Here is a 27,798-nt window from a genome sequence, read left to right as displayed (position 1 = left end):
CCCGCTTCCAGTGTAGCCAGTGCTGGCCGCTCTCCTTCCCTGTTTGCTTTCAGGGTGTTCATCTCTGCCGCTGTTCAGAGCAGCTAGGCTCACCCTGCAGTTCGAGGAGGTGCAGCAGAGGAGGGCTGGAGGACACCATCACCTTCCCAACAGCACGCTCCTGCTCCTTTCCTCCCCCTTTTCCTTTGCAAGGCACTAGAGGTATTTTTGCCCCCTCTCCTTTGTCTTCTTGTTCCCCTCCCTTCTGCCGCCCACCTCTCTCCTGGGATCTCTCTGGCAGGCAGGAGGGAGCCATGCCCCACCTGTACCAGGACTCGAAGCCGAGGCCACCGGCACTGCGCGGGGCTGCACGGGCCACCCAGGGCTCGGGGAAGTCCTATGAGGAGCTGAAGCGGGAATGTCTGCGCAAGGGGGTTCTCTTTGAGGACCCTGACTTCCCTGCCTGCAGCTCCTCTCTCTTCTTTGGTGAAAAGCCACCTATTCCCTTCATCTGGAAGAGGCCCGGGGTGAGTATGTGTTGCGTTCTCTCCTTTCATCCTACCAAAAGTCAGATGCTGCTGTGATTTGGGATTGCACCAAACTCAAGGCACGTTCAGAGAGGCGAAGTGTGGGAGGAAACCCTTCCCACCTCCAGGGCAGTGCGAGGTTGGGATGTTGTCTACAAAGGGCTCAAGCTATGGGACGAGAGGGCTGGAAGGCTTCATCCCATTTTTCAGTTGTAGCTCATTATATAGCCATGCTTTATGCATGTGTATTTAGGTACATGCATAAACAACTTGCAATCAGCCTTCTCTCTTACATTACTGCCAAACAAAAGCAATTTTAAGATGAAAATAAGAGGACATGCAAGGATTTAAGAGTAAAATACATTATAGTTACATTCTAACTACAGAAAAGTCAAGTGTTGTTAGTGTAGGGAATTAATAATTAAGGTTAAACTTTAAAAATTTAAATCTTTTAACTTCTGGAGTATGAGCCTCTTATACTTGCATACTCGTTTCCATCGTGAAAGACCAAGAGATGATGAATACATGCCATGGTTACTGAGCCATTCAGTAGTAGCCAAGGGCTTGATGAGTATCTCTTAATTCATCTTGAATAACAATCATTAATAACACAGTGAGAGCCTGAAGCTTCACTAGTCACATGCCCTCAGATCACAAATGCAACATTACTGCAGGGTCCTTCTCCCCATATAACTCTGTAACTAATAGCCACAGAAAATTTGTGTCTACATTTCACTGCTTTGCTAATGACTGACATTTATTCTCTTGCTTCATAGTCCGAAAGCTTCTCCTTTAGTAGAAAACTTTCCTTTGGCAACTCTGATACCAAAGGGAGAAAAATAACAAAATAAGCTTAAAGAAGTGTTTAAATTTTGGCTTAACTTAATCCACAATGATAGGCATTCAAATGCCTCAGCATCTGATAGTTAACATAATGCCAGTACAGAGCATTAAAGCTATTACTCCTGGACAATGTTCAGCTATGAAAAAACAGGAGATCCCTACACATGGTAAGTGCAGCTTCTGCAGGCACTACTGTCTTGCCTTGCCTACCTGTGCCACACAAGCCAGGTGGGCTGTGGGGCTGCCCCCCAGCACAGGATGGAGCCATAGGGCTGAGATGCTTTTGGAGTGGTGACTCTGGAGTGCTGTGGGGCATCAAAAATATACGTTCTGACACTAATCAGAAATAACAGCTTTTGGCCAGCCATTGGGTGCTAGTTTGTATTTTTTTCCCATTTGGAGCTCCACAGTAGCCAGACTTCACTGTAAAAACATGACCAGTATCAGCTGAGAGCTTCTGTGTCTTTGTGCACTGTACCCAGGGACAGCAGAAAGTGGTCTCTCTGTTGAAGTTGTCACAATCTTCATCAGGATCTTTGTACGCTGAACTGGAAACATTTCCAGGATGAGCAAGTTACATGAAACAGGATCTGCCTTTACGCTCCAATTCCCACCATGCAAAACGGTGAACTTCTGTGAGCTGAACAGTGAGAAATAAAGCTCAGGGGAGACTGAAAGGATGTGTAAGGACGGGGTTTTCATTATGCTCTTCTCTGGCTCCTTAGCATTTAAGCTAATTAGTTTCATCTCTGGTACCTACCAGGAAGAGCAGCAAAATAGGGACATCGTAACACCATTTTAAGTTAACACGTTTTACTCTGCAAGTGGGATATAGGCTTGGAGCAGGTTCATTGCTCAGCTGGTAAAGTCGTGGTGCCAGTGAGGGTGGCACGAGAGCACAGCTCCTCTGCAGGGTATCAGTGTTCAAACTGCTTTTCACAGAGGCTGGTTTGCACTGCCTCTCCTACCAGTGTTTTACAGTACCTTGGATGAACTGCAGCACAATACATGCAGGTAGTTGCAGAGACAAATAATGTTTGTCTTCAGATTCACACCCTGTTAGAGTTTAATCTTTAGTAATGAAAGTAGTGAAGGCTCTCTTATTATTTTGACATGCATATACGTGCATGTATACATATTTGTACACAGCGTGAACAAGACCCTCAGCTAGCCCTGATCTTTAAATCTCCCACTGTAATCAGTGAGATATGTGGATCTGCACCAGAAGAATATCTGGCTTACTACAGAAATCTTAAGTACTCTAAGATTCAAAAAGATATTTAGTGATTTTGTGTAGCAATCTCTTTACATTACAAATTGAACCTTTGAAACTGTACCTTTTCAAAATTTTAGAATAATCTGAAGAATAAAAGACATTCTCATTGTATTTCCCCTTTTTCCTTCCCTTCCCTCTATTCTTTCTTAATTTATATTTAAATTCAGCTGTCAGGATAAATTTAACAGCTCAGTGTCTAGGCAAGTTAGACATATAATTTGAAGAATGAAGAAAAAAAATAAGGTGTTTCGCCTATACCAAATGAGTCAGTAGTCTACAGGAGGAAGTAAGACAGAAATTCTCAAATTCTCCTAATATGAACAGCCACTGGCAACCAGTGTGACAGGTACTGTATGCGGGAACTAGGCAGAGAAATGCGATCACAGAGATAAGGCCACCTAAACAGCCTCACCCTCAGCCTTTCTTAGGTCTCCATGTACCCCCTTTACCAATGCAAGATGGAGATGCAGGGGATGCAATTTGTTTTCCTTTGAGTCTAAAGAAACACAGGTTTGATGTAGCATCAGGGGAGCCATGGGCCAACTTGTTTCATCTCAGTGAGGACTGCATGTCCCTGTTTACAGGCAATGTCCTTGTGCAGGAGAATTCTTCGATTACTATATGCTGTGAATGCAAGATCCATCCAGGGTTTTGCCGAAAGCCCTGACACACCTTGCCTGGGGGCAACAAAACTTGTGAGAGATCTGGAGCACAAGTCTGATGAGAGCTGTTTAGCCTGGAGAAAAGGAGGCTGAGGGGAGACCTTATCGCTGTCTATAACTGTCTGGAAGTAGGTTGTAGCATGGAGAATGTTGGTCTCATCTCCCAAGCAGCAAGTGATAGGACAAGAGGAAATGACCTCAGGTTGCACCAGGGGAGGTTTAGATTGGATATTAGGAAAAAATTCTTCACTGAAAGGGTTGTCAGGCATTGGAACAGGCTGCCCAGGGAAGTGGTGGAGTCATCAGTCCTGAAGGTGTTTTAAAAGACTTATATATGAGGTTCTTAGGGACATGGTGTAGTGCCAGGGTTAGGTTATAATTAGACTCAACCATCTTGAGGATCTCTTCCAACCAAAATGATTCTATGATTCTGTGATTCTATGATTACACCATCCAGCCTGAAAATCCCTTTAAAATTAATATTATTTTTACAACATCCACTCAAAAACTGTAGAGTGTCATTTTCTTTTGTGTAACAGAGAATGTGTCACAAGTCCAGTCAAAATCCTTTCAAGTCCTTCTTATTGATTTTTTAAATTATGTATTGTTTGCTTTAGACATAGGAGATGGGAGAAAATATTTTTCCACATCAGTTATAGAGCTGTGTAGCAAGCAATGAGCCATGAATCTAATGTTCAGACCCATGTCAGTGGAAAGGTTTTTCATCTCATCCCTTGCTAACACAAAGTTTCTTGGTTACAGTTAAATACAGCTTTTGCCATGAGAATTATGTTCCCTGAGAGCAGTGATGCTGAAACAAGGCGTGTTATTAAAGATCAGCTATTTTATCAGCTGATGTTATCTTTAAGTCTAAAGACAATGAGCTGCATTTTTTATTGCTCGCACCCAGTCCCCACGAGACTGGGTGTATTTAACAAGCAGGCGGGCCAGGTAAGGAGGAGCTGCTGTTTGATTTCCCTTTGCTCCACGCACTGCGGACACGAGGTGCCGTGGTACCTCCCCCTCGGGGTCACCTGTGGCTGGGGCATGACCAGGCTGCCACCTCCTCCCCAGCAAAGGCAAACAAAAAGTATGCAAACCAGCTTCCTCCTGAACATTGCCTCTGCAGGGTGAGCTTCACATGAGCAGTGTGGGTTCAGCGAGGACCATGTCCTGCCTCCAGTGGTGGCCGACAGCAGATGCTTCAGCAATGAGTGCAGGAAGCTCAACAAAACTGCCATTATCCCACCCTGATGGCCTCACAAAATATAGTGATACAAACCAAAAGCAGCACAGTTTCCTTCTAGGCAAATGCAGGCAATAAATAATTGGATGTGTTCATCTGTTTTTCCCCATTTTAATTTCTTTTTTTAAGTTTTTGCTGTTTATGTAGAGTCTGCTTCATGCAATAAGATATCAGGGCAGACTGAGTAACTACAGGCATATTCCTCTACTAATATATTAGATACCCTTTTCCAACCTTTTCTAGTCAGTTCAATAAATTGCGTTCAATTTACAGTTCAAGGGAAAGGAGTGAAAAGAAGGGAGAACCTACCACATTTATTGGTTTACCACTGTAATTTTTCTGTCTAGCTGTGGTGCTAGTAATTGAACTAAAACAATCAAATGAATGCTTGAGAATTGCTTTAATGCCACCATGAGCACCCATTCCCCTGACAACTGAGCACACAAGGGTGGGTAGTGTTAGCTCCTCCTGAAAACTAACTCAGTAAAACAAACAAGGCTGCAGTCTACCTTTATTGTTTGCTTACTTGAGCAGGAAATGGTCTCATGGTTGTCAGACACTGTATGTTCCAGGTATTACCTACAGACAAATAAAGGGCTTAATAGTTCTTTTAAAGGTAAATTGCCCATTTTAGTTTTTTCCAGCCCTTGGGAAACAGAAAACAAACAAACAACTTTAGCTTGGGTTGTCTCCTAATATCATTGAGATTCTGGATGAGGATGTGCTAGGATATTTTAAAAATTGCCTACAGATAAATAAAGAATGCCAGACTCTCATTAGCAGCCAACTAATTATGAAAAAATGAGCACAGTTGATTTTTTAATTGCTCTACATTATAACTAATTAGCAAAGATTCCCCACCTAGTTTTTGATAATACAGTTCACGTGGCACACACCTTGTCATGTGTCTGGGCTCAGAGTGAGGGTGATACTTTCCTGGCACATTCTAATTAATTTCTGCATCTCTCTCCCACTTTCCCAGGACATTGTCAAAGACCCCAAGTTTATCCTTGGAGGAGCCACAAGGACTGACATTTGCCAGGGCGACCTTGGTGAGTGATTCCCCCTGGGTGGACCCATTCATGCCTACACCCCACGCGGAGCAGCAGGAATATCCCTACGTGCAAGGAGATGTTGTCCCTGCTGAACTGGTGGTAGCAGTGAAGCTGAGGGTGATGCCCATGCTCACCTTGCCCACAGCCACCTCTTTGGTAGCACACTTCCATCCATGCCAGGGACCATCCTGGTGCAATGGGATTCAAGATCAGGGCAGCACCACCACATGAGGTACTGTGAACCCAGGGAGCCTTTTGTCCACCAGCACCTCCAAACTGAAGCACATTGTGCCCTGGCCAGGCAGGGACACGCTTCCTGGAAACACACCGGCTGTCTTTCAGATTTCAAGAGGGGTAGCAACTAACTGCCATAACATCTCTTCTGGCCTCTACACCAGCTTCTTCTCCTCCTGAAGGGAAGAAAATTAGTTTTTTTACCTCCTTCTCAATTCACAGGTGACTGTTGGCTATTAGCAGCCTTAGCTTCTCTTACACTGAATGAAAAAACGCTAGCAAGAGTGGTGCCACTGGATCAAAATTTTGGGCCAGATTATGCTGGAATATTTCACTTCCAGGTAAGATGCACTTTTGACATACCATGAACACATTTCTGAGAAGCTGGTCATTACACGTCATGGTCTATTTTGCAGTGGGCTTGCTGGTTATTGCAGAAGAGACACTGAAAAAACATCTTACACTGTTGTTCATGTTTTGAGGAACAACCTAGAGGGCTATGTCAGCTTCCCATAGGCACACACATAACCACTTCTGCTCTGTGAAGACATATGTGGCTTTAGAAATCATTTCACATTTTCCCAAGCACAAAAGTCCCACTTAGGATGTAAGGTCTTAAAGGAGCTGGACCAGGATCTGTAATCCATGTACGTCTTAAAGGTGTCTTGAACCACATGGTGACCAATTCTGTAGCTATGTGAGTGACATTATTCAGACAAGGAGCTACAGTACAGCTCTACATTTTTAATCTTAGTCTTTTCTTAAGATATACTATGCTTCCTTCAGAGCAGCTTCTCATGGTACAGTGGGAAAGAATGATTTACTCATGACTTCTAATCAAGCCTGTGACAGTCACTAACTTACAATTAGAAGTGCTGGGACAACAGAGTCCTACCCTCAGGAAATGACATGCTGTCAGCAAACTCATGCCACATCCTTTCTAAATAGTTTTGGCAGCACAACGAGTGGCTGGATGTTGTGATTGATGACCGACTACCCACCTTCAACGGCCGGCTGGTTTTCCTGCACTCAGCTGAACACAATGAATTCTGGAGTGCTTTATTAGAGAAAGCCTATGCCAAGTAAGTCTCATTGCACATACATGATTTGCTATTTGTACATACATTATTCACAATGTGTACATACATTATTCACAACTCAAGTGAGCAGCTTCTATCCAGTATTTTTTGTTGTTTGTGGTGGGGTTTTTTGCATTTGCTGCTGCCCTGATCTAAAGATGTTATGTCCAGCTTCCAGCACATTGCTAGATACAACCCTAGCCGATAGCAACAGAGTTGGATCAAAGCCTGAATCCTGCCATTTGTGTCTCTGCTGAGACCTCAATTGATGATTCTGGCTAACTGTGTATTTTAAAATAATTCAGCAGGTAGCAAGCTACTGACAGGCAGTGATATTCAGTCCTTGCCAACCTGATAACTGGCACTAAAGAAAGAAAAGCCCCAGGCTTTGAGGATACGGAGAAATTAATGAATTAAAAATGCAATTAAAAAGGAAAGCAGAATGATCCAAATATATCCTGGGTACATTCTGGGATGCTTCTTTTGAGTTCAGTTCCATTGCTGCAATTTCACACACATGTGAGAAAGTTATCGAACATGGGTATCTTCAAAGTTTTGAAAGGATGTCTCATGGTCAGCATGTGTTTTCCAGGCTGAACGGCAGCTACGAGGCTCTGAAAGGAGGCAGTACAATAGAAGCCATGGAGGATTTCACGGGGGGCGTAGGAGAAATGTATGAGGTCAAAAAGGCTCCTGACAATTTCTATGAAATCCTAGAGAAAGCTCTGAAAAGGTGCTCAATGGTGGGCTGCTCTATTGATGTAAGTAAGAAACCGGGTCTGAATTTTTCAATTTAGTTTTGTGGTTTCTGTGTTAAAAAAACCTGCTTTTTAAGACTGGTTAAATGAACGACAAGTAGATGGGTATGCACTTAACTCTGCAAATAATAGCTGTGAACTAATAGATATGTAATATTAATGTAGTCCTTAGTACACTTGCTGAAAAGAAAAGAAAAGAAAAGAAAAGAAAAGAAAAGAAAGAAAAGAAAAGAAAAGAAAAGAAAAGAAAAGAAAAGAAAAGAAAAGAAAAGAAAAGAAAAGAAAAGAAAAGAAAAGAAAAAGATTCACCACTTGCAGCAGGTGATGGCCACTGTATTTAAGGCAAAAATGACACAAATATGAGCACTCAGTGAGAGTGAATTGATTTCCTGGCTTATTTGGTCACTTAACATTAAATTTACCATAGTTTTTGAGGACTTACTGGTTCCAGAGACTAGAACATTGATTTTTTTTCAGCACAGAATTCTGTAACACCATCTGTGGGGACCTGAGGGACTCAAGACAATTTTCAGAATCAGTGTGTTTGTAAACAGGGGCTGGGGCTCAGAGTATGTCAGGTTTTTCCCTCCAGAGACTGAAACCTCCACCTTTCCCAGAGAAAATGTTGCCAGTGGGTAGCACCTGCACAGGTTACTTACACTGCTCTGCCAATGTGTCTGATCCAGGGTGAAAGGAGCTGCCCATGTACCCTTGGCTTTCTGCTGAAAAAAATGCTTGAGCTGCTCAAAAGAAAGAGTGAAATCCCTGTTGCTGTTCCTTGTTCACTGTGCTCAGTGGGAAAGGTGGTTCAGGAATAAAAGTGTGTCAGGTTTCTCCAGCAGCATGAGCAGCTGGGGAAAAAGGTTTCAGAGCAAATGAAAAATCCCACCAAGCACAAAATGTTTCATTTCCCTTCCAGGCAATTTATAACAAAAGCAAAAGAATTGCCCGGGCTGGGGTAGAAGGTGGGAGCGAGGCTTTTGTGTGCCCTCTACTCAAGAGACCGATTGTTGAACATTTGGCCAGGCTGAAGGAGACCTGTTGTCTAAAACCCATTGCCTACCTGACTACAAGCAGGGCTTTTCCACAAGCTCTCTCCACTGTGCCCTCAACTTTGGGTTCAGTGTTTTCTGATTTGAGCTTCCCATTCTCTCCTGATGAAGCTTTGCTGCTTGCAAAGACTAATTAAGTATTTATTAAACTAGAGAGAGAATGTGATACTCAGCTGACTGATGGGACCTTTCACTGCTATCACTACTTCATCAATGTCTTCTAACAAGAAATGAAATCATATCAACATCTGATCTCAGTCTGAGAGTACCTTTTCCCATTTGAATGGCACCCATTTCACATTTGAATGGCAGTTTAGATTGAGATCCTGGAAATGTAAATGATGTTAATACAAAATCACAGGAGCAAAGAAGGTATTTCAGCCTGGAAACACTTTATTTTCCCTCTGAGTGAACAATGATAAAAAAAAAAATCCTTTCCTCAAAGGGCACAATTGCACCATCACTGTCTGCATAGGCAGAAATACAAGTTCCTTGTTCATAGTACTGGTTATCCACTGACCTCCCACCTGATGCTTGGAAAGGAGCAGGTGGCACCACTTGTGATCTCTCTCTGAAGAGGGAGATTAACATTTTTTTCCCCATATTTCAGACCAGCAGTGCTGCCGAGTCAGAAGCCAGAACCCCCTTTGGCCTTATAAAGGGCCATGCTTACTCCGTGACTGGCATTGATGAGGTATGTTCAGCAGCACAGGCAAGGAGAGACCAGGGGAAAAGATAAGGGAGGGTCCCCCAACCTCAGGTGATGTGGGGAGTTATCCTGGGGAAGTTACCCAAATTCCCACCCATCCTTCCCTCCTACATCTGTTGCAGTCCATACCTTTTGCCCAGCTGTTACAGCAGCTTGCCCAGCCTTTGCAACCTGGAGAAGACCTGCTTCCCAGCTACTGACACTTGGTGTTTTCTCTATTTTGCTTCTTCCTCAGATGCGCTATCGAGGACAGAAAGTGCAGCTCATAAGGATAAGGAATCCTTGGGGACAGGTCGAGTGGAATGGCCCTTGGAGTGACAAGTGTGTGTTCTGTCCTATATGTGCCGGCCTTGCAAATGTCAAATCCCAGCTACTGCTCCACAGTTTCCTGCAGCCCCACCTATTCTGCAGAACACTAAATCAAGGGTTTAAACATGCATAACAGTGTTACTGCCATACTAGACCTCACCCTTGGTACTTTCAAAGCTGCTCAATTAAGGGGACACTGTCAAGGTTATTTAGCCCCCAAAATCTAGCATTAGCAAAAATCATTCATTAATATAAATGGACTAAGTTAATTTTAAGACACTCCCAATTGGAAAAATTATCAATTTGTTGTTTTTTAAATTTTTCTGCAAGCCTCTTGCTGTATGTAGTACTTGTAACACAGCACCCATTCTTTGTCCTACTTCAGATAAGCTCAAAACAAATATTATATTACCCCCTCTAAGTAGCTTATGAGTGTCTAGTTGCATTTACTCTTCCGGGTTTCTGAACATATCAGGAACGGGCAGTAACCTTGCAGGTTATATATGACCATTAGATGAGACCCTCTTCATATTGTATACACCAAAGTTGTGGAAGGACACAAAAACACATCAGGTTTGATTTGAAAAGCAGTCTGCTTTTACTACCAAAGGAAGGTAAATGCAGTGCAAAAAATACAAAAAGAAAAAATTGTATAGTAAAAAACAACACTATGTTTCCCCCCAACCTACACTTTTAAATATATTTGCATATATGCATGGCTTCATTTTTTGTTTCACTTTCTTCTACTAAGCTTTTCTTATTCACACAGATATAGAGCCATAACATGGCTGGCCCTTTAAAATTGCTGAGACACATAGTCATCTGTAGGACCACTTTGAATGTCCCTGTACTTAACATGACATAGAAATAAATGAAATATTTCCATGTCACCTGGGATCCTTTATTATCTTGAAAAAGAAAAATGTGGATAATTGGCATTTATAATGAGTGATTAAATCTAAAAAAAAATAGAGAGTTTAAGATTAGGACAGGCATCTGGCAATTCAGGCTGCTTATTGCAAAGGCTGTCTTTGCAAAGCAGAGCTCTAGTGGTGCTCTTGGGAGGTTCTCTGTAGTTCAAGATACAGAGGGACTTGCAGGTCAATACAGGAATCTGTATTAACATTTTGCAGTGGTTGCTGGAATTAAAAACTTCAACACAAGGTGTCTGCTAGTTCATGTTTATTGTGTCAGATTGGAAATGCAGTAGAGCATTTCCAGTTTTAACAAAAAGCTTTAGCAGGTTTTTGTTTGGTTATCACCTACTACAGCCAGAACTGTTAGGGTGAATGAAAAGAAGGCAAAGACTTTACCTGCAACCCCAGTTCAGCAAATCTCTCTGTACAGGCCAAGGAGTCTATTTGGTTCCCATTGACTCAATTTTGGAGAAATGTCTGGCCCTAAATTACTGACAAACCTAAGAGAGAAGATGGTGCTACAGATTAAAAACAGATTTAAGGAAGGATGTGATCTACCGAAATCTTGAGGTTTACTGGTACGCCTATTATACCCAGCCTCAACGCATGACAGCAATTCCAGCTCTGATTGTGTGGAATATGCCACGCAGGACTGTTGTGGAGAAGCTTTGGGATCTTTGGCCCCGTCCTGCTTCCAGCTACATTAGTTGGGTCTCTGCTACCACGTGGAGTGACTGCAGGGTTCAGGAAACATCCTAAAGGCATTTGTGTTTGTGTGTGCTGCTCAGATAAAACACATCTGGAAGAAGAACAGCCTGCTGCTGTGTCCAACCAGTCGTTCTGAGCCACAGAAAATTAATTGCCACATACTTGTAGTAAAGCTTGGGTTTGTTCTCTTGCAGCTCTCCGGAATGGCGTTTGGTCAGTCCATCGGAGCAGAAACGCCTATCTCAGGCAGCACTGGATGATGGAGAGTTCTGGTAAGCCACAGGACATTGCAGTGTGTGTCTCTACTCAGAAATCAAGGTGCAAGTGGGCAAAATGAGTGATAAAGGAGAAATCTCTGAGTGAGGAAATGTTTGGTTTCCTCCTAGGACAGCTCAGGCAGAACGCTCACTTGGTTTTCTGTGGTTTTTTTGTGTGTACACATGTCTATTTTAATAACAAAAACCTTTCTAAAAGTCAGCTTAGTTAATGACATTAGCATATTTCAAATACTGTGTGTCTGCCATGAATGTAACACCCTTTAAATCCTCACCATGAGCAAAGGCAGGCTTGGCAGAAGGGAGCATTGTATTGCACTCTATCACCCATGAAATGCCTTTAGGATTGATGCTAGGAATACACTGGAAAGGAAGGCAGCCCTGAGAAGTAACACTATGTGTTACAGAAAGTAAAAGAACACCAAGATATGTGTGAAATGATGGAAAGGTTTAAGAAAAGATCAAATGAAAAAAAAAAAGTGGTGGAGATTGCTTTTGAAGTGTGAAGCGTTCTTCCTGCCAAATTCACGATCTCAGACAGCGCAGATGGCTGACTTGCACGTTTCCCCCCCATATCAACCATGCTATGTGCTACTGACAATGTGTGTGGTCACATTTTCTAGGGCCAGATGCTCACATCTTTTGCACAGAGGTAAATGTAGAGTAGTATGCTGTGGGGTTATTCCAGATTTTTCCAGCAAGTTAAACCAAAATTCACTTTTAAGCCTGAAAAGTGATTTGAAATAGACAATGTAGCATGTTAGGTCACATAAAAAGATTTGTCCCAAACTTTGATACCTCTGGGGGGATGTAGGTCCAGTGGCTGATCCAGTACTTTGGTATTTTTACATAGGATATTTTGAGTTATTTTGCTATTGACATTGCAAATGCATTAGGGCACTTCCAGTTTTTCCAAAAAGCTTTTGTGGTTTGGGTTTTTTTGTCTCTTTTTGACCTGGTGACATCTGGAGCTTATGGGTTAAATGAAAAGGAGGCAAAGTCTTGACCTGGAAACCAAGGTACTCAAGCAAGTCTCTCAGGGCAGGGCATGACTTAAAGCCTGACTGTGTAATGGAGATATACAAGTGTGCAAGTAGTCATCAAATGAGGCATGAAATTCATTAAAAAGTCATCTGTCCAGCAGACCTAAGCTGATAGCTAAAGAAGTCCTCAGAAGGCAAATAAAAATTAATGAGGTTGAGTATATCCAGACAAATGTTGGCCTTCCTCATCCAGCATCTCAGCCATTCAGAGCAGAAAGAAAAGCCACTGGGTCTGAAATTTTTGCTGAAGGACTTAAGTGGACAAAAATCATATGCAGAAGATACAAAATGCTTCCAAAACCAGACAGGCAAGTTTGATACCAGCTAAACCCAGTCCATTAGATTTACTTTTCTTAATGTTTTTTGGCTAGTGTGCATTTCCCTAAGAAGTGTTTGCCCCTTTGCCCCCTCTAAGCCACACCTTGACAGTTTCCCCATCAGGCTTCATATACAGACTGCACGAGCAATGAATGTGATGTATCCCTAAAGACATTAACATGATCAGATGAGGGAAGAGTTGAACATAGCTGCTACCCTCCAGCTTTCAGTTTGCTCCTACTGTGGTCCTTGCTGATGCATTTTAACTGAGGAGATGGAGGCTGAGCTGTATTCCTGCTTCTGCAGCTGAGGACTTTCAAGTGGTCTGTTCACCACTCCGGTGGTAATTTGGCTTGCCTCCTCGGAAAACTGGGGTAATCTTTATGAGGTGCTTTGAAACCTGCTGCTAGAAATAGTGAGTAGTGAAGTAACTAGGTCCTCAAGAGTTCAAAATGTGTTCTCTGTGACACACATTATCTTCAGGCTTAGCAAATAATATAAGGTGCCACGGGGCTTTTCTCCTGTTCACCATAACTGATTTCTACTGAAGTAGAATTAATAGTAAGTTTTACAGTCAGCCAGTTCTTTGTACATAGTTTTTAAATGTGTCTGGAAGCTGAAAAGGAGCCCAGAAAACCTACTATGGTCTCATGAACAACTTCTGTAACTGTGCTGCGGGTTTTGGACCCAGCTTATTCCATGTGCTGACTGCACACAGAGCAATGGTCATTTCCCCAAACCAGGGTCATTTCTATCAAATGAAGGAGAAGAGGAAGAAAAAGAAATGTATCTGTTTATTCTCATGTATTGTGTTGTTTCATCCTAGGTGGAACAGGAAGGCTAGGGGAAAGGGTAGTGCAGGCAGGGAAATTAGGTCAAAAACTGCAGAACAGTTAAAGCAAAGTAAGTGTCATGTCACCCTAGTCCCTTCCCTCCTAAAATAAGAGGGTCAGACTCTTCTCTTGCCTTCACCAGTACAAATCCAGGACAGCCCTAGGGCAGTCAGAACAGATGTTGGCTCTTAGGAGCCAAATCTGATCTGTAAAGTGCAACTTCGTCATCTGCATTGCAGCACATTTTCAAAGAGCCCAAAATTTCATGGTGTGGCCAGGAAACTGAGCCACTTAAAGACAGATTTTGCTATGCTGCCTCTGCTCCCATGTACTGAGCATCAAAGTGAGAATTAGCAGTGCCTAGGGCTAACAGTATGTGGGAAGAGCCAACAAAGAGGAGGACAGAGCTCAGGAAAGCAAACGCTACTGTTTCTTCACACACTAAAACCAAGTTGTAAAATGGCCCATAGAAAGTGTAAATTAACACCACCACAGATATCTGTTTCTTATGCAGCCGAAAAATGGAGCTAGCTGTCTCCAGTGAGCTACAGGCTAGTCCCAGAGGGCTAGCTGGGTCCTATCTGCTGCTAACGCAGATAAACGTGTGGTCTCCGAGAGCTTTTACTCTCCTGCCACTCCGTTTTGTTGTGGCATGTCAGCCACTGGAGGAAAAAGATACAGAAGTTCTTGTTAGAGAGGAGATAGTCATTCAGAGCAGAGGACACATCTGGATGCTAAATTGCCTTCAGGAAGGTCTAACACCTCTGCCCTTTTACAGAGGGAGGTTCAGCCTACTGAGGCTACCCTCAGTTTTAGGACCTTTGAACATCCTGTCCTTGCAGTGCCCACTATCAAAGCTCCTGCCAAAAATCTTCCCTGCTCTGTTCCCTTTGCCCAGGGCTGCACGCCATGGCCACATGGATGCCTGGCTCTGGCTGTCCCTTGTCTTGGCTGTTTGCTCAGTCCTGAACACCAGCTTCCTTGGCCAGCAGGTCTGTTGGTATCTTTTTGCCCTTTTACTTGCTAGATAATATCACATAGTTTATCTGCCTCTCAGCATGCTGAGCAGGCTGTGTTGAACCAGCCCAGCAACAAAAAAATACCTGTATTGTGGCATTTGCTTCCTTCTTCTCGTGGCCATATATATGTGTTCACCTTGGGCATAAAATAGATGTAGTTCAATCTACATGACAGAGTAGCAGGCAGCTGTGTTCATACCACCTTCAAGGGCAGATTGGAGCTGTTACTGAAGTCCAAGTACATGTTTGTCCCTCATGTTTGGTGTATGTTTTTGCTAGGGCAAGGTCCCAAGCACCAATAAAGGAAGGGAGGGTGAACAGCTTGAGCCCAGGCACCTTAGCAGAGGCCAAAATATGACTTTAACTGCCGTGCAGACAGGCTAGACACACCATGGCTTGGCTAATACATCACCATGTTTCCCCTGTAGTACTGTCATGCTGGTGTTGACCAGACAGCTGATCTGTAGGCAGATTTATCTCCTGCACAGATGACTGCCATTCTTTGGCTCTCCAGCAACACAGAGGTGAAATACCTCTTTCCACAGTAGGTTTTGTGCCAGCGTTACTTCTTTGCACCTTATACTCCAATGTAACTGAATAAAATCAATGCAGTTATCGAGTAAAAAGAAAAGTGTGAAAAATCTCAGAATTAGACCCAGACAACGGGATTGCCTGTGGTTTACACCACAGTGAGCAAGAACTGGTTTCTCCCCTGGTGTACATCAGCATATCTCCATGGTCACTGAAGCTATGGAGATCCACACAAGCTGGCGATCTGGTCCTGGGACAGTGGCAAGTAAGTACTTCTGCAGGGCATCTGTCACTGAAGTGAATGACTGACTGTGCCTTCCCATGTCTTTTACTCAGGATGAAATTTGAAGACTTCAAAGTGCATTTTGACAAGGTTGAGATCTGCAATCTGACTCCAGATGCCCTGGAAGACAGCACTGCCCACAAATGGGAGGTGACCATTCACCAAGGAAGCTGGGTACGTGGATCCACTGCAGGAGGATGCAGGAATTTTCTAGGTAAATACATACTGCTTTGAAAATGAGAAGCAGGCACCAAAGTCCTTACCCACCCTCTCCTGTTACTCTGTAGCCAGAATTGTGGGTGCAGGCCAGGCCAGCTGTCTCAGTTAGCAGGAACCAACCAAAGGGACAAAAGTTCATATGGTTCCACTTGAGATTTGGCAGTAAAAGAGCTGCTTTCTTTGCTCTCAAGTTCATTGGATCTGATTTGCCTCTAATTTACAGTTGCACGAGCAGGACTAGCTCAAATAAAAGTCACCTGAAGTGCAGCAGTAAGGGTAAAATGAGACAAAAGTCCAGCTCAGCCAGCATGTTTATGTGGCTCTGAAGTAGCACATGGATCTGAACTGTGTTACTCCAGACTGGCACCAGCACTATGGGATCATTGTAGCTAGGTACTTTTAACAAAATCCCATCTGACAACTTTATTTAAACCATAGTAACTTAATAAAATATCAGGCCTAAAATAAATCTTTCCTATACCTAGTTCCATGAAGGACTTTGGGATTTGGCTTATTTTCCGCAGAACTTAGTGGAAAGAAGCATGACCATGACAGCTAATGGAAAAACTAAATTTGAGCAAAACCTCAGCTTAAATGTCTTTTTTGTCCCTTTTTTTTTTTTTTAGTAGTTGTAATGGTGGTATTATTATCCCAAGGCAAGAAACTCTCTGGTGTTCTTTACATTGGCAGAGACTTTCTGGACAAATCCACAAATCAAGCTGCATTTGACAGAGAAAGACGATGGGCAAGATGACTGCACATTCATAGCAGCACTGATGCAAAAGGATCGCCGTAAACTCAAGAAGTTTGGTGCTGAAATGCTAACCATCGGCTACTCTATTTATGAGGTACTCTATGCTTTTACAGCACACAGCAACCACACTATCAGTATCAGCATCTTTCTCTGGTTTTGTACCCCTGCCAGTCATCACATATTTTTAAGGCACATGGTTTTAAAATAAATTTGGGATGTTGATCCTTTTGACCCTCTTGGCGCTCATCACACACAGAGGTGCCTGTCCATGCATGATGCTGGGCGTGGCAAATCTGTTGTCACCACTCTGTGACACCCTATCTGGGATGGTGATATTTAATGGCAGGGAATGTTTAAGCGGGAAGGCAATGTTCCAGTGTCCTCTTAGATTGCCTTCTGGGTGGGAAAGATTGCCATCAAGTGGGAGCTAGGTTGCTGCAAGCATCCAGGTGAAGGGATGAGATTCAGAGTCACAGCCAGGGGACAAGCTTATGCCAAGCAAGGTTTGACTGCATGATTGGGAAAGGGCCAAGCATGGTCCCAGCACACCATGGCCAGTGCAGCACTGCTTTCATTTCCACGCTTAGAGCCCCAGCAGAGATGGACACCTCGGCAAAGACTTCTTCAGGTACCACCCCTCCAAGGCCAGGAGCAAAACCTACATTAATTTAAGGGAAGTATCCAACCGATTCAAGCTGCCACCAGGCGATTACATTCTTATTCCGACCACGTTTGAGCCGCACCAAGAGGCAGATTTCTGCCTGAGGATTTTCTCCGAGAAGAAGGCCATCACTGAGTAAGTCAGCAGTCAGTCCCAGGTCCTTCACCGCTCACCCACATGTGGCGTCAGTGGCTCCGTGGGAGGATCTGGCTGTGGGATCCTCAGCTCTATGGCAGAGCCCTAGCATAGGAATTGCCTAGTTTTTCTGGTTTGGGTTGGGGTTTTTTTGCATTTGACCATTTTCACTAAACCTGACTTTTTATGGAGAGGAGTTTAGGAGGTGGGGAAAGAGGGCTTGCCATGGGGAATCCTCTGGAAGCTTGGCAAAGAAGAGCTTCTAGCTGCTTGATGATGTCCAGTTGTCACCTGTTACTGCATCAGTGTTTGTTTCCTCTCAAAGTTTGTCCAAATGACAATTTTATATTTTAAAAGGGGTATTGAGGAAAAAGTGTGTGCACAATGAATAAAGACAGAGATTAATTCTATAGCAGACAGCATGTACAGCTGTGCCCTCCCTGAGTCCTGATTAAAGTCTGTTTTAAGGGCTTATGCCAAAATTTAAACAGTGCAAAAATTGGATTATCTGATGAATTTTACCTAAACTTAACCTGTTCAGTAAAAAGTGCAGTTTTATCATTCACCTCTGGAAAATATAATGAGCAAGTTTCCACCCCAAGCAGATGTTGAATATCTTCAGATACCAAATGAGGTTTTGTTTTCTCCAGGGATCTAGATGAAAACGTTGCCATTGATCTCCCTGAGGTAAGTCTACAGAGTTAAAACAGTAAGAAAATAGCTCAGCAGAAGCCGGTACATGCTGCTTTTACTGTCTTTGGCTAAAACACATTCATTTCACAGGAATGTTACACAATTGCCAGCTTTGTGTATGTGACTGAAATAGTCAGTTCTGCTGAATATGGTAAAAGAGCTGTAACAATCAAAATCATAATCGTTATGCTTCTGCATCCACTTCAAGGCAGTCAGCATCAGCCAGCAGCGGAGGCGGGTATCAGCTGCCACGGGTGTGCTGTAAGATCACCTGTTAACATCAGGGAGGCACATGGCCATTCACATCTTCTAAAATTCTATTTGTTATGAAAAAATAAAAGGCAAGAGAATGTCCACATACCTACATGCATTTTGCATACAAATATCCTTATTTTACTTATCAATATCTGCAGGATTTGGGAGAGAATGCTTGATACACACATGTGCCTACTGAAACGATTACATTACTTTTGTTTCTGAATGGCCTGGTCTGCCTGCTGAGCACTATTTGCAGTCGAGTCTGAGTCAGCTCCTGTTTAAGTGTATCCCTGCAAATAAGCTGTTGATTGTGGTGTGCCTTCCCATGGAAACAAGCTAAGCCAAGATCTCTTGTGTCCCTGTTTAGTAAACTCTCCTACGGGGACCAGCTAACAAGTGTGTCTTCATTTCTGGGATCTGAGGGCCATGATCAGTAGCAAAGTAAATCTGTCCACCTGTCCCAGTACCACTAAGGGGCTGCATCCAAACCTGAGCAGAAAGAAGTGAGGCAGCCATGTTTTACCTTCTGCAGGTAGAGAAAACAAACCCGACTCTTTGCTTCCTGTGCCATTGCCTTCTTTTTCCCCATTTTTTTGTCTCAAGAACTCCTCCCTCTTTACATGGTCACCCCAACTATGGCAGTGTTTCTACAGTGCAGCATCTCTCTGCTCATCAGTGTAGACTGAAGCCTGGAATCCACAGCCCTGCAGCTGGCTGAAAGTGCTTCCAAGGCTCAGGATGGCTCTGGGTAATGTGACAAAGTGCAGCTGACTCTGGTTCTTGCTCTCAAGAGGGGCAAGAGGTCCCTGGATGATGCCACTAGAAATTGCTCAGTGGAGATGTGGTTGTTCAAGGACTGGGGAAGCAGAGTGGTGCAGGGGAGGTGTTTTCCAGGATGGGTGCTTTTGGTTTTGAGATAGCCAAGGCAATGGCACACTACGCAATCGCCCAGGTGAGGAAATGAGGGCTGAAAATCCCCTTGGGCGGCTATTATAGATGGTTAGTAGGCCTCCAGTCTAGCAATGCTCAGGAGCATGTGTACCCTTATTTTAAGATGTACTATGATCCTCTGATGCACAGAGGGGCTGTGTGCAGGAGAAATGTCATGTTTTACAATTCTTATAATAACTTGTGTGGTTGATGTTGCAGCCTCCAAACCCAACCCCAAGCTCACAGGAAACTGAAGAAGAAAAGCAGTTCCGAGCACTGTTTGAGCAGATTGCAGGAAAGGTGAGTTCAAAACCTTTGTGAGTCATAGCAAGATGTAGAAAGAGGGGAGACGCTTCTACTCCCACGCAGGGCCAGGTGAAATGAAAATGTTGGATTTGGGGAGGGGTATACTTAGTTGTAGTGTGTTGTTTGGGCACCAGATGTCACCATGCATTATGTCTAGATGGAGAAAGGTGCAGTCCCTGGTGAGCAAGCAGGAGAACCAAAGATAGAACTCAAGGTCTGAGAGAGCCTACCTAGTTCAGTGTCCAGCTGCAGTTTATTTTTCTTTGAATCAATGGTTCCTGCTTGAGATCTCCTTCAGACAGCCTTATGCACAGCAGTGCTCTTCTGTTTTGCCAACCATTTCGTTTTTAGCCTTTTCTGGGTTTTGCATGGTTCTCTTTTCCTGAGTTGCAATAAAGTACATATGGGCGATGTTTGTGTTTTCTGAGGTTTTTGGCATGTCTGTTTACAGAAACAGTTGAGTAACAGATGCTGCACTTTTTTTTTTTTTTTTTTTTTACTTTAGGACATGGAGGTATCTGCAGAAGAACTTGAATATGTTCTCAATGCTGTATTAAAAAAAAGTAAGTGCTGAGAGCCTTTAAGCTAAGGACTATAGAGAACTTCATAAAAGCTGCCATTAAATTCACTCACAGATAGAAAAGTAAAAGCTGTATTACGACTCCTGCCTGTTGTCCTCCAGCCAACCGAGGCAGAAGCAGGAAACCATCTGGTCCATGATCTAACCACGAGCTTGCCCTGCCTCCAGCATGAGGTCCACTCTCCATTGCACTACTGCTCTGCTGTGGAGTGATGAGCACTGGGCTGGGACTTGTAAGACCTGGGCATAGTCCATGACCCTGCTACAGACCCATTGTACAACGGGAGACCTGTCATTCTCCATACCTCATATCCTGATTTATGAAACAAGGACAGTATTTCCTGTCATGTCTTCAGTAAACACCTCCTCTGTCTGGGCTACAACTTCTCTATAGTGAGGACAGTCTTAATGTTCCGGTGCACAGGTCCTCCCACAATGAGGACTAAGAGCCAGCTGTCTCTGCTTATGAAATCCTATTTTCTATTTTCAGCTTATAAAGGGTAGACTTGCCCAATGACTTTTTTTCTTATTATTGTCCTTTTTCCAGCTAAGAACATAAAATTCAAGAACTTAAGTATAATTTCATGCCGAAATATAATTTCTCTTATGGATGTATCCTTTCAAATAAATGCTTGTGGGGCTAAATGAATACTGAGTATAATTGTCCATAGCATTGCCTGTCATGGAGAGCAGAAATGGATGTGGTAATGACATGGTAGAACACTACCCAAAGAAATCTAAAAAATTACATGAAAGTTGTGAATTATGTGAATCTAGAAATTTAGGGTTAGGAGCTTCAAGACAGATGATTTTCTGCTGCAGACTTAGAGGAAGATGCTTTATTGCTGAGCACTTGTAAAAGTAAATCTCAAATTTACTCTCAAAGGACCTAGAAAAGATAACTTAAGAAAATTCTATTGTCTAGAGGGTTAAATTCATCAGAGTTGTGCATGCAAGCAATGGGTCAGAAATTAAGGATCAGCAGGGTGCTGAAAATTACTGGTATCAAAGCTGTGGGTTTTTTTCACGACCAGACAAAAAGCTGGAAAATCTGGTCCTTCAGCTAGGTCCTGGAACTCCAGGAAGCAGACTTGTGGGCGAGAGTTGCCTGTCCAAATTTAGGCATTTGTGGTGTAGGTGTCTACATCTAAGCTAGCTTTCCAGACTTCCTTTGTAGACAGAAAAAGGATGGGGTAATTATGCTTGTTCTGGATGTGCCTAACTGTGAGGGGTGCTAAATGACTGCTCAGACATTAGGTGAGATGAATCACAGCACTGCTACTTCCCCACCAAATTGGTCATTTGCAATGTTGTGGTGCCTGTTCAGCTTGTTTAGCATGGCTTCTCCTCAGGTAGAATTGCTTTTTACAGCACCCTTCCCTGACAGACATTTTGTTACATGTGAGACAAAAGAGATACAGTCCTGATAAGGCAAGAATCTAATATTTCATTTATGTCTTGCTTGTTCAGCCAAGAAGTTCCTATCTTTTGCTTTTATTACTTCAGTCCATGACAGAGGTAGCATCCTCTCAAATATTTCAGAAAACCAAAAGAGACAAAACTTTATCCTGCTAAAGCTATGTCCATAATGTTAAAATTCAGTGTAGATCCGTCAGCTTATTGCATCTGCAATGAGAAACAGAGGACCAGCCCTGAATTTCCTCCTTTAAAAACCAAGCTTCAGTAGGGAGCTGGTCCATGTTCACATCTCATCCTTACATGGTATTGGGACAGAGCCAGAGTCTGCACTCAACGCAGGAGCATGGCACCAGTCCTACGTTTACTATTTAGGATATAACTAAATAGTTTCCGTGATTTGCAATGCTTCCAAGCAAATCTGCATAGTTTTGAATAAACGGGAAGACATCTCTTCATCTGCTTTGGAGGCACAAGCAATGCAGACATAATCATCCTACTCTGATCATGGTATTTGGAGCGCAAAGAAGGAGAAAATGATACGAATGCAAACTCGGGTCAACGCTGGCCGAGTCCTCTTCATATCATATGCCACCAGTTTCCTGGCTACAGTGACCATGTGCCAGTGTGGAGGGAGGAGAGAGTTCTACATGACCTCAGGAATAAGAACCTGGTTGGGTAAAAAGACCAACATTTTACAGGAGTGGTAATGTCCTTGAGATCTGTGGGTGCCCTCAATAATGTCACCAGTGTAGATGCTTAAATAACAGCAGGCATTAGCTAGACCCTGCTTGGCATATTTTGACCTTTGTGAATGCTTGCTGAGCTAGTGTCCATCTGAGCAAGAGCTTTGTCCTGACAAGCAAGATGGAAAAGGGAAGGGGGAATGGATGGAAAGGGCCCATTCCTTATTTAGCGTTTTGGAGCAAGAGCCCCATCCTTGCAAGTGAGCTATGCTTGAGCAACATTTGTAATTCAGTAAAATAAGTATTAAGACCCTCACACTTCAGGCAGAGGGAAGGCCAGGCACATCTAGTGACTGCCTCTCAGAACTGCTACGCAGACCTTTTTTTCAGACCATAAGGACCAGATTTTGTCAGCCTCACCACACAACTACCATTAATTTTTGGCTGAGCCATTGCAACAGAGCCTGGTCTCTATAGCACATTGGTTAACTTAGTCCTTCAAGTAGCAATTTGTTTTAATCAGGTAACTTAATTCTCTCAATCATTTATATCCCATTCACATCCAAAGCTGTTATTGTCTCAGAACAATCTGTCTTTCTCCTGTGGAGCCTGCATTGCTCAGCTGTGTTTTTATACCACATAATGTTCCCTAAGTATCACAGCCACAGCCACGACTGTAGCTGCTGGAGCTGCACCTCCACCTCCTCAGAAATCCCAGTATCGGTTTCAGCAGCACCATTGACTTTCCGGGCAATATGTTTTCTGCTTAAAGGAACAGTGCACATAATTTCAGACAGAATTTGGACCTTTGTGTAACAAATCCTTTTCCTTAATTCAGATTACCAGACCAGTGGCAACGGGAAACTGGAATTTAATGAGTTCACAGTATTCTGGGAAAAAATGAAGAAATGGATAGTAGGTGACATTATTAGTTGTATTTGTTTCTCCATTTTGTTAGCTATTTCCTGCATAGTTTATTATGTATGCACAGACAAAAATGGAGACAGGAGTGTTTACAAGCCACAAAGTTAAACTCAAACCAAATGTTTTAAAAGTACGGGGGCTTGTTTTGGATGGTCAGAGACATTCTCAGTTTTCCATGATGCTAAACCATAATGGTTTTCTGGAACTAACAGAGATTTTTTTTGTAAGTAAATCAACTATGTTTGGGATAAAGAATGCAATGGGCACTAATAAGCAAGCCAATCAAAATGAAACTTAAGGAGTTTCCATTACTGCTCTTGTACAGAAGAAAGTGGTGATTCATGACTAGTAGGAAACAATAATTTCCTAAGTCACTGCATTTCCCTTATTGATCTCTCAGGAGTCAACTGTACTGAAGTCTGGGAAAGTGTTGATTCTAATTTTAAACATATTTCCCTGCCACTGTGCATGGCAGTAAGAATAAGCAGGCTTGCAGAATCAGGCCACAGGCTGAACATTCAAATAAAGACATCATAATTGTTTCCTCATGGTCATTAGTAGTTTTTTTCTGAATTCATGCTTCACCCAAGCATTCAAAGTATGCAGTTCTCTGCCTCTTGTCTAGTCCATCAGAAATAGCAAACACTTTTTCTGGGTACTAATGCCATATCTCTTTTAACAAAAGATGTATTGTTTTTTAACAAGGGGGCTTGAGAAATCCTTGTATCCTGTAGGGAGATTCACACGTATATTTGCTGGAAAATTTTAAGCTGAATGTGACAACAGCTCTAAATAAGTCATATTCCAAGGGAGAGACGTATTTGTTGTCTCATTAAAAGGATGGAATTTAGCTCCAACTTAACAATTATTTAATATTTAGGTCAAAATTGAAACCATTTGTACTAGTTCTCTTAGTTGTACCATGAGTGTGGCTCTTTAGATCTTTTATACCTAGAAACAAATGACTAAGTGACGATCTTAACTTCATGTTAAACAAATTGTCTCTAGCCTTCAGAATTATCAAGATAAACACAAAAAGAGATTAAAAGAGTGCCTCAGTTAAGAGGCAAAAGGCAAAGATCAACATTTCTTTCCCAGATAAAATAACTTTTAAAAAAATCATGGAATATTTTATGAAGACCAACCCACTGTTTTTGAATGTTTGGGTTTGGCAGAACTTGTTTAAGTTTCACAACAATCTATTCATATGACAGAGAACTGGGACCCAGATTTGCTTCTCAGTTACAAAATCAGATTGGATCTAGACTAAAGTCTTGTCAGCTTGCTTAAACACTTACGCCATGCAGTTAGAGATAAATGCCTTGCCTTGCTATGCCATGTCTGTGCTCCCTTTCATATGCAAATACAGAACTTTCAATGTATTCCTTTCATAACAGAATATCTTTCTTCAATTTGACTTTGATAAATCGGGCTCTATGTCCTCCTATGAGCTTCGCAGCGCTCTTAAAGCCGCAGGTAAGACAAGTATCGCATTTTTAGCTGGGAAGCCTGTCAGGCAGAGCAGCTGTGGGTGAAGACACCTGTAACCAATCATGCAGGCTGGGTGACCCTGAACAGGGAGGAGAACTAAACCCCAAAGAGGACCAGGACACCTAGAGGGTACACTGAGTGGACTCATTTTGCCCCAGGTACCCCCAACCCCACAGGGCAATCAGTCAGAGCAACTTTACATTTCTGCTGAGCTGAATTTCTTTCAGCAGCCCTGCACATATGCAGGGTTAGACCCTGAAGCAAACCACTTCAGAGCCCATCTCCACTTAAGGTCAGAGGAGCTGTGAGTAAGCTGTTTGTTATGAAAAGCAGTCAGTGTATTTCAGGACAAATTATTTTTACTAAAGGAGCTAGTTTTGCAGAAATCTCTCCAAATTTCAGGTAGATGAAATGGTGCCTCATGCATCAAAAAGTGCATGGACCAGAAACTACAAGTGACTGCAAAATTTCTTGTTCAGCGTTTGTTATTACTTGCAAGTTTAAAGAACTTTGTGGTCAGATCACTTTCTGGATGAATGTGTGCCATGGAGCATCCTCCCATTAACTGCTTTTCAAGATTAGCTAGTAGAGATTTGCGGATTCCTCCTTGGCCTAAAAGGCTGCTCACTTTTCCTTTGTGTGTGTGTCTTTGGGAAGGATACCAACTCAACAACTATCTGCTGCAACTGATTGTCCTCCGATACTCTGATGAACACTTCCAGATTGAATTTGATGATTTTCTGAACTGCTTAATTCGCTTAGAGAATGCAAGTCGTAAGTACCTTCTTCCTCTGGAATTTCTTCCCTTTTGAAAAAAAAATGTTCCATTTTTGGCTGCCATTGAGTGTATTGCATAGTATCTGAGATCAAGTGTGTACATGGCTAACAGAAAGGAGCTGTGTTTAGCATTTGCTTTTAGGATGGCTCTTCTCCTCTAAAGTGAAAAATGTTCTGCTGCTAATGGAAAATTTCCCCGTGTGAATAGAGCCTGCTTCAGAAACTCTGCAGCAACATAGAAGGCATGTGAAGAATGCTGGCAATGTCCATGTTATAGCTTTTCTTGTGGCTCACCCATGAGCTTAATTTGGGATCACAGAAGTTCAAGGTTCAAATATAGCTTGTGCCTCATGCAAAGAGATTATTAGCATGCATTTAGGCAGGTATCTCCTGTACCTTTTATGTAACTTGTCCATTTTTGGCTGAAGATATGGTTCCCTGTTCATGGAGGCGCTCTAGGTCTCAGTTCATCCATGCACAGGTTCTTTCTCATGCCTGAACAGAAGCAGTAGAGAGAAGTAAAATAGCTGGATAAATGCTGAAGTGATCATTAGTGTTGCTCCAAACTTGAACTAAATTCAACTTGCTGTATGAGAAGAAAATCAACTTTCTTGAGTTATATTTTTCATTTTGTTCTTCTCTTTACTTTCTAGTTTGATCTATAGCAATAGAAGTATTGACCTATTGAGAGAGAAAAAATAAATACGAGATAAAAAGAAATGCAGATTGCTTGGCTTCATTTCAGAGTTTCATCCTGAAGTGAGACTTGCACAAAGTCCTTAAGTCAGCAAGACTTTTCCTCTTGCAAGGACTGCATTTTGTCAGAGCAGCTACAACCACTAAGCAATCCCGAGTGATCCGCCTTTGCGCCAGGCCCTCCCTCTCCTTGGCACAGCCACCCATCATAGTGGGATGGGGAGCTCATGTGTGAATATGAATGAGGTTTATTTACAGTGCTGGTGTCCTGTTTTTCATTTCAGGAGTATTCCAGGCACTGAATGTGAAAAGCAAGGACTTCATTAACCTGAATATAGGCGAGGTATGAGCACAGCTTCATAAACACTGATAAAATGATGGGGTTTCTCCAGAGCTTTGTCCTCTGCTATGAACCCAAGTATTTCTGCCTGACACTTCAGTTGACATCCATGTCTGTGAGGCCGCAGGGGGCATCTGCCATGAGTTTCAGCAGGGCTGGAATTTTACAGTAAATGCAGTGATTACATCTCTTCCATGCTATTTCCTTCCTTCCTTGCCTTGTGGCATATTGACAGCTTCCCATCACCCCTTCTAGATTCTCTGCCTTTTCCTTCCTTGGGTACTGGCTCTCGATGGGGGAAAGGGAGGGAAGCAGATGAGGACAGAGGGTCTTTCACTCTTTGAATGGCCCAGAAGCTCACATCAGCCTCTCCTGTGCATGTCCATCATCTGCTTCTCACACTGTCAGAATGGGCTTCTTATTTTCTTGTGCTCTCTTTGCCTCCCTATTGCACACATGGGCTGTTCCTCATTTTACACTAATCTAAAACTTCCTGGGGTAAGGCACAATGAATCACCCAGGAAAACAAACATGGGAGCCCATGTGGACTGCTGGGATGCAAACAAAATCACTGCTATTATCGGCCCCTAGCGCTTGGAGATCTCTGCCTCTGTCCCTCCAAACACAGAAGTAAATGCTGGCTGAGGTGTCTCCTTAGTGACAGGACATAAGCCTGGTGAGCTAAGGTCTTTTCCCTGCATGAAATCAGTTCAGAGCAAGGCACTGCTTTTGAACATCTCTCTTTCATTTGGGGGTAGGGAGGGGGAGGGAGAAGGGCCTGAAATGATTTATTGTAAAGCTGATCTTTCTTCCGATATTAGTTCATCAACCTGGCAATGAATATTTGAAGAAACCTGACATGTATACTGGGATTTCCTTGTGACATCGCTGCTGAGACTTCTTCAACAGCTGAGGTCCTCTTCACATGTAAACTTTACCAGGATCTGTTGTGCAGAGGAGCACACATGCTGTCCACCGTTTCTGGTCTCTAGCCCTGTTATGTTGATGAGTACAATAGTCAGATTGCATTTTGTTTTTATTTCTGGTAAGGCCTGATACTGGATTTGTTACTGTGAGAGGCATTTGGATGGGGTACACATGCCTCAAGCAGGTTGAAATGTGTGTCCCTGAGTGATCACAGGCTTTTATGAAATAGGATTGTATTTAGTTTCAGCACAGCACAGACTACAAGGATTAAAAGTCTTTATTACTGCTTGGCTACAGATTACTATAAGGTGCTTTTGAAAATATAAGACTGAATAAAACTTCATTCAGT

General features: G+C 42.8%; 1 protein-coding gene across 1 annotated transcript; it reads left to right on the top strand.

Moving 5' to 3' along the window:
• Positions 1-293: 293 nt before the first annotated feature.
• On the top strand, positions 294-27,370 carry CAPN9 (calpain 9; the record flags this gene model as incomplete). Its single annotated transcript, XM_080342561.1, has 20 exons — positions 294-506; positions 5,516-5,585; positions 6,045-6,163; positions 6,771-6,904; positions 7,494-7,662; positions 9,322-9,405; positions 9,656-9,741; positions 11,549-11,626; positions 15,710-15,870; positions 16,566-16,723; positions 17,217-17,425; positions 18,076-18,112; positions 19,526-19,606; positions 20,118-20,175; positions 20,740-20,804; positions 23,141-23,209; positions 24,616-24,694; positions 25,367-25,483; positions 26,467-26,525; positions 27,344-27,370. The coding sequence occupies 20 exons, from the start codon at positions 294-296 to the stop codon at positions 27,368-27,370; spliced, it is 2,073 nt and encodes a 690-aa protein (XP_080198687.1).
• Positions 27,371-27,798: the final 428 nt, after the last annotated feature.

This window comes from Nesoenas mayeri (genome assembly GCF_963082525.1).
Source record: "Nesoenas mayeri genome assembly, chromosome: 3".
Classification (NCBI taxonomy): domain Eukaryota; kingdom Metazoa; phylum Chordata; class Aves; order Columbiformes; family Columbidae; genus Nesoenas; species Nesoenas mayeri.
This window is presented reverse-complemented; position numbering and strand designations above follow the sequence as displayed.